Source organism: Phytophthora infestans, genomic scaffold (genome assembly GCF_000142945.1).
Source record: "Phytophthora infestans T30-4 supercont1.62 genomic scaffold, whole genome shotgun sequence".
NCBI lineage: Eukaryota > Oomycota > Peronosporomycetes > Peronosporales > Peronosporaceae > Phytophthora > Phytophthora infestans.
Genome location: NW_003303697.1, coordinates 3,204 through 10,345, shown reverse-complemented (window position 1 = coordinate 10,345; position 7,142 = coordinate 3,204). Strand labels below are relative to the sequence as shown.

Genomic DNA, 7,142 nt, shown 5'->3' with positions numbered 1-7,142 from the left:
GGCGTCCAGAATGGTCACCTCGGCGCCGGAAATTAAGAGTAAGCTCGCAGTTTTGTTGTTGATCTTCCCTCCCGTCTTGACTTGCTTGAACCACTTACTGGGTGCGTGGTAATTCCAGTATCTACGCATCTCTCCTGGCAGTAGATCAAGCGTCATAACGGTATCAACTCTTGCGAACTCATCAAGCTCGCGAAGGCTTGCAACAACACCGGCACGTGTTCCATGAACATCACATGTATTGTCGCTCGGATTCTCCCGCTCACTAACTTTGGATCTCTTCTTGACGTATGCAAAGATGCAGAGCTTGGAACGGTCGGCTCGTCCTGGCTTCGAGCGCCCGTGTTTAACATCTTCTCGGCGCTTTCCGGCAGCACGCCGCCATGCTTGGCCGGGTTGTACCACTGACGGATCCAATTGTAAAACCCCTCCATCTGGCACTTACCAACCTGTGGATCTCGCCGCATCCGCGGCACACGAAGAGACAACGAGCCGATGGGTGGTCCTTCTTGCCACAGCGCTGACACGTGCTTCCAGTAACGTAGATCGTCGTGACGATGCGAACCGCAGTGCGTGCAGCGTTGGAATGGGCCACGTCCATGCAGTCGGCGTTCACCTGGATCGGGGTCTCGTAAGGCCAGCGTCTCGCTTGGCGTGGCTCGATCTACTCGATCTGTCTTTTTCCTGGAGTCATAACATCTGAGTTTGATCATCTTCTTCTGCTGCGGCGATGTAGATCCGGCGCAGAGCACCATCCGATTCCGATCCACTGTTACCAGAATCACTGTCGCAGTTCGCAGCCATAACGGCTTGCACCTTGCGTGCTGGGTTTGATTTTACGGCATCAGAAGTGGTTATCTTCTGTCAGCACTTGCTCGATTCAAAGTGGTCCTTCCCCAGACGGTTGCTTGCGCGTTGTCGCACTCTCAAGATACCTCCAAGCGGATCTGCATCTGGGATCCGTAGCAGCGCGAGCTGATCAGCCAAATCGCGGTCGTCCAATGTTTCGATGAAGTGTTCTACGTGCTCACGGCGGACATCCGGTGGGCCATGCTTCATACGCAACTTCGCCCTCAATCCTGCAGCGCTCAGACGGAGCAGGTAATTTAACGGTGTTTCGTCGGCACGTTTCTTCGCATGGTAATACTGCCTCCAACGAATACGCCGACCCACAGAACTGCACTTGAAACTCGCGTAGGAGTTCCTTCAATTCGCTTCAAGTAGTCCGGCTGAGTTGCCGGTACCAGTTGCGCCGATCCAGTGAACAGGCCGCCAAGCACCAAGCACGTCACAACGTTCGGGGCCTGATCGCGGAGGAAGGCCGACTTTACCTTGCTGATCTCCGCGCGCGCGGTCTTCGTCGTTATCCATCCCGGAGAACTCCTTGAGTTCCGACATCGCGGATACGCGAATGCGTGACATTCCGATGGCCGTAGCATCTGTAGCCACTGTCGGCTGACGGGTGACAGTGACGTCCAGCTCGTCTGGATCGTACTCACCGTGCTCCGAGACAAACGATTCCATATCAACGTCGTGCTGTCTGACCGCTGCTACCGGTGCAGCGGTCGGTATCCCTTGTGCAGGGCGCTACTCTTTCAGACAACGTTCCATCGCTGAGTTTAAAAACCTCCGCAGTCTCCTTGGATTTTCCCAGTGCCGGTCGCCCCGCGTCGGCGAGTCTGCCTCAGCTTCCGCCTTTTGCGCACGATCCGGTCGACACTGCAGTAGCGCCGTGCCCGACGGTCCCAGCTGCATCCGTTCAGCACAGTCGGTACTTTCCGAATATGCACTTGAAACCGTGGAGGCATAGCGTGATTATTGAGACGATTCGGTCTGTGACCCCGATTTAGGGGGTCGTGGCAGGCCGGCGGCGGGCTTGGACTATGTCGTGATCTGAGTCTGCGACTTGCCGACCAACGCTTTCAACTTCTCGAAGAGTTCCGACTGTGTGTTCTGGATCGTTTTGAGATCCAGATCAAACAGATCCTTCGCCGCAAAGGGGCCTGGCGTGACGCCGGCTTCCTTCAGGAGATACGGTATGGCTTTCACAGCCTCCAGCTTGTCGTCGTCTCAGGTGGCGGTGTCACCGGCCCCTTCAGCGATCCAGACATCAGCGGCTGTACGATTCGCATCGTTGGGCTCTTGGCCATAAACATTTGAGGCTCATGCGGTTTGTATTCTTCCTCCTACTGATCGTCAGACCAAGTCGCTGCGATCTTGCCGTGGCTATCGGAGTCCGAATCAGCTGGGGCCTTGAGCCTCATCCGCGACGCGTACGAAGTCTTCTTCTTCGGGGTCATCTGCGTTGGCGGAGCGGTGGTTGGTGAGGCTCCTCCGGTTTTCACCTTGAATTCCTCATCAAGCAGATCACGATGCGCATTGCGATCTGCGGTGCCTTCAGAGGGAGGAGGTTGCGGTTTCTCTTTAAGAAGAGATTCCTCATCGTTAATGTCGGCAGAGATCCTCCCAGAGCTATGTCGATCTGCTGATCATGATTCATTCTGCAGCGTTGTTTTCGATCCAGTTTCCGATGACGCTTCCATCCTTGGTTTTAACTTGATTGGCACTTCCTCTTCTTCTTGGGACTCACGGTGAAATTACGAGTCACCATAAGACCCCGGCACGCGCACCATTGTGATGGAGTGGTTTACGCAAAACTTGCGATCCATTCTCACACACCGTGCCCCGGACTACCGACTGACGGAGGGGTACTCCGGTAACCGCGGGGTTGCTGAGGGCTCCCCTTGTGTACCCGTCGGTGGGGCTCGTTACACTCATCTGGTGAGCTTGAAGGGACGCTTGGCTTGGGTTGGTTCCGTCTTGCCGTCTACGCAGGATGGTTGGGGGTGGCGTAGCGTGGAAACTCTTAAGGCTACGGGCCAGGTAGGTTGACGACCTTGATCGACGTGGTGTGTGTGTTTTTTTTACGGGGTCTTGTTCCTTTCCTCGCTAGACTTCACCGCTTCCTATAGCGGGGGCGTTGAGGGCGAGAGTGAAAACGATCGACCGGCCAAGCTGCAAACTCCGGCGACTGACACGCGTACTTGGTAGACTCAACTTGATTACTGTATGGGCCAATATACCTCCCGCTACTGTCTCGAAGTCTGATACCGAAGACACTTCTTGCTGATGAGGTAAATTTCACCCTGAAGTCTTTGCTGTCCACTACCTTGCATATCCTATGATCACCAAACTGGCCCTTGAAGGTAATATCGTACTTACCCGACATGGGTACAAATCAGTCGAATATCATGTTTCGAAATGACTGTACCTTACCGATCCGATCTCGTTGATTGCGTATGCACTCGCTGATGCGCCTTCGTCCCTGGTGGCATTCCAACACCCGATCGGATCGTAGCTCATTTATCCACTTCCCAAGCTAACCAACGGGGCTTCACCACAGTGGTCTTCCGAAGTGTTCCCCCGTGATTCCGCGGCTGGTCCCGCCGTCCGTGCAATCGTGCTATCGCGCTCTGTGGTCCAATGAGATCTGGTTCTACACTGGTATCGTGCTCTGTGGCTCGATGATCTTTCGTATATAACTACTGTGGCTGCGTTTTCTCCCATGGCTTATTGGTTGGGCCACCGTCCATGCTAACGTGTTATCTCGTGGTGTCGCGGTTGGTCTGCCGTTTGAGTTATCGTTATCTACCGTAGCGTCGCGCTTCGTGGAGCGGTGAGCTTCGGGTTTACCCAGGCATCGTGCTCCAATGCTCGGTAATTTCCCGTTTTTGGTCTCCGCGGGCTCACGTTAGGTCCGTTGATGGCGTACCATGTTCTACCGTGGTGTTATGGAAGAATTCCTTTCCGTGCACCTTACCGTTACGAGATGTGCAAAAAACGTATCGTCGGTGCATCTGTAGCTTTCATTGACCGTCCAGGGAAATTCCGATTTATTGCAGTGTTGTGCTGCGCTAAAAATGACGGTCACAACGTTCATGCAGCTGCAAAGGTCATCGAAATGGCCTTTGAAGCACGCTTCTATCTAGGTGTGCGCTCTCTGACTAGATTTAAAATGTCGGACGTCACTCCGTCGACGAAAAGCGTTGCAGATCATATAGATACGGGGAGGAGAGCTGCTCCATGCATCTACTCAACCTATGCATTGGCTACGGGATCGTTGAAAGACGCCATCCAGACGGTCACCATTGAGTCGACCAGCTCGTGGGTCAAAGTTGTAGCGACGGTGACGCCGGGTGGTGCCCTCGATGAAGGCGGTGACGCGATACACAATCTTCGAAACCTCAACAGCCACTTCCGGCCGCCTAAACAGCGCAATGCTTTAAAGGAAATTCCGGAAGCGCTTTCCCACTTCGAACGCGAGCCGATGACAGATCAAGACATGCGAGTCGCCTACACATGCAAGCTGATTTGTAGATCAGTAGTCAACTATGGAGCTTTCGATTCGTATTCCAGTCAGCTAAAGAGTCTACTAGCAAGTGGGCAGCGCTCACTACCAAAGATGGATGCTCGCTGTCGAAATGAAGAATTCATTGCGCATTTTGCACTGGTGGGGGTCCAGAGCGAGAGCCTCGTCTAACCGTACATAGTTGTCTTTCGGCGACTCGCCAAAAACAAATTTAAAGCGTTCAAGCTTGACGCCATGACTATTGAGCCTTCTGGCGCCAAGGATGCTAACGAAGCGAATAACCGCCGGGTCGTGAGGACGCGTGACCAGTTCTTCGACATTGGCAAAACTTGTCTGTGAAGAAACCTGCCCCAGTCGCAGGCCCAGTTCCCGAAGGTAACTACCGAGTCGATGTGCGTGTTGCTGGATACTATGATCACGTTCACTGTCAAGGGGATTGAGGCCGTCGGTGATATATCGCGCAAGGAGGAGAAAGCAATATACAAGAACGGAGCTGACTTTCTACGCGACGAGCACCGAAAGGTGCTCGCTCAGATGACCAAACAAGGAAGGATCTCTCTCTCGTAGCAGTCGCTGTCCCAGAGTAGTCTATTGAGCCAAGATTCGTCGCCTTTTTGCTTCCCCTCATTAACGGGCTGGGAAGACGCAGACGACTTGCTTCTAGGGGCACCTATTCGGGCTACAGAGACGAGACACGAGCTAAAGAAGACCGAGATCAACGCCTAGAGCCGACGCTGTTATGAGAGAGTGGTTTGAATGAGAGCCAGAGAGGCTGGAGGTCGCCCAGCGCCAGAGCCCCGACAGCACAATTGAGGACCTCTCCAAGAATACGTCAATTGACGTCCAGAGCGGTTTTTACGATGCTCTTTTGTGCTTGTACAAGCATATCGATGTGTTGAAGTGGTTTTGAGACGAATGCGAGCTTAATTATCCTCTATCGCGCTACTGGCGCGTGTACATCTCGGCATACGTTCGTCGTCCGCGCTCCAAGAGAGGGTATTTTCAGCGGGAGGGATAGTTATGGGACCTCTAAGGACAATGACGGATAGCAGACGAGCGGATAGGCAGCTGTTGCTGCGGTATAACAAAGAGAAAAAAGGGGATGAAGCAGGACGCTCGCAATTCGAATGAATCGTGAAGACAAAAATAGTACTAAAAAGTATATTAATATATTTACTACTACTACCGCCTTGTAGAAGCTTTACTATTTTCAATGTGTCTCCATCTGTGGAGAGGCAATACGGTAGTCCCACTATTGCTTTTCCACGACGTGTGTAATGGGAAGGTGGTTGCTGAATGGGTGTGATTGGTTGCTTGCAGCATCTACGTCCGAAATAACTCTGTATGATTGGTTAAATATCAGCTGTGGAATGATATGTGAAATCACACGTGTTTGTTACGCAATAGATTCAAATGGTCATGGTTGCTAATTGGCTTCTCTCCATTTTTTAATAATGTCCTGCAAAAGCTCCGTGAGAACCACTACATGTATTTTTAAAAGTAATATTGTATTGTGCTTTGCAGCGATTTTGGCAAAACGAAATTAGATTTGCTGGATTAATAAGTAGCAGATGGTGGATTTACGATAATGCGAGTTCATAAAACTGTGATATATGATGATTTACAGTAAAGCGGCCATAATTGCACTTTTGAAACTGTAATTCGGGCACAGATGCTGCATTTCGCTCCCCTGCGCCCGTAGCTGTACAACTAAATTAGAATGGATTTACCAAACGCAAACACAAGGCATTGCTTGCGGATGTAGCCTCGTCGCCACATCGATTACAATATATTCAGGTGGATTTAGACAAATATTTAGCTAAATATAAGGGAATGACCTTTTTTTCTCGCGTATTTACGATGCCATTTTGAGCGGGAAAAAATGTCGTCAAAATAACTGCAAAGCACAATATTAAAATAAACGTAATACATGTAGTATCGTATGTTGACAGTTTACGAAGAGAAAAAAAAACTCACTGCGCCTTTAGAAGTACTGTTTTAGGATAGGCTAAACTGAATGCGTGCAAGTAAAGACCATAATATGTTATAATATATGGCGTCAATTTCCCATACTATGGTCTTCACTTGAACGCATTCAGTTTGGCCAAGAGCATATCGCAACCGTTCCGCTACCCTAGCCCTTTCCGAAATGTTTTAGACAGTTTGGATCAGCCAATAAAACTCATTCAAGTTAGGTTAAGGGCAATTATAGTAAGCGCGCACACTCTAACTACGACCTCAATCATAAGTACGACAGTTCCAGTCAACTTTCGAAACGGAGTTCACAGGCACCAGGAAATGCTCTCTAGTGGCCTGCAGGCCGAGAAAAACGGTTTTTTTGGTTCTGCAGCATTATGGCAATGTGCACTCCAGCCAGCAAATTCATGAATGAGAACCGACGACAGGGTAAGGGGCCACTATTTAAAGTGATTTCAATTCAATGACAGCACAAGTTGAAATAGTGACATAATCGTTGCTGGCCATACATTTCGTTAAACCTCATGTGTTTTTTTAATTAGCCAATGACAGAGCGCCACATAAAAACCTCGGGCAGGTTTTTTGCATTAGTCAATAGTATATCATCACAAATCCCCGACAGGGACGAAGTGAGCTCAGTCTTCTTTTTTCAGGTTCAACCACGCAGATCGCGCGTCACCTGGGATGTCTCGCTGAGCTGAGCACACAATCAAGCCTCCTGCCGGTACTGCAGGTGCAGCACTCGGATGGTAACGGGCGGGGAGCTCGAGTCTTTACTACCGGCTTTTCCAGCACGATA

General features: G+C 50.7%; 1 protein-coding gene across 1 annotated transcript; it reads right to left on the bottom strand.

Annotated features, from left to right (window-relative positions):
• Positions 1-2,183: 2,183 nt before the first annotated feature.
• Positions 2,184-3,226, bottom strand: PITG_18408 (uncharacterized protein; the record flags this gene model as incomplete). The annotated part of the gene is made up of 3 exons (XM_002896297.1): positions 2,184-2,419; positions 3,081-3,101; positions 3,220-3,226. The coding sequence occupies 3 exons, from the start codon at positions 3,224-3,226 to the stop codon at positions 2,184-2,186; spliced, it is 264 nt and encodes an 87-aa protein (XP_002896343.1).
• Positions 3,227-7,142: the final 3,916 nt, after the last annotated feature.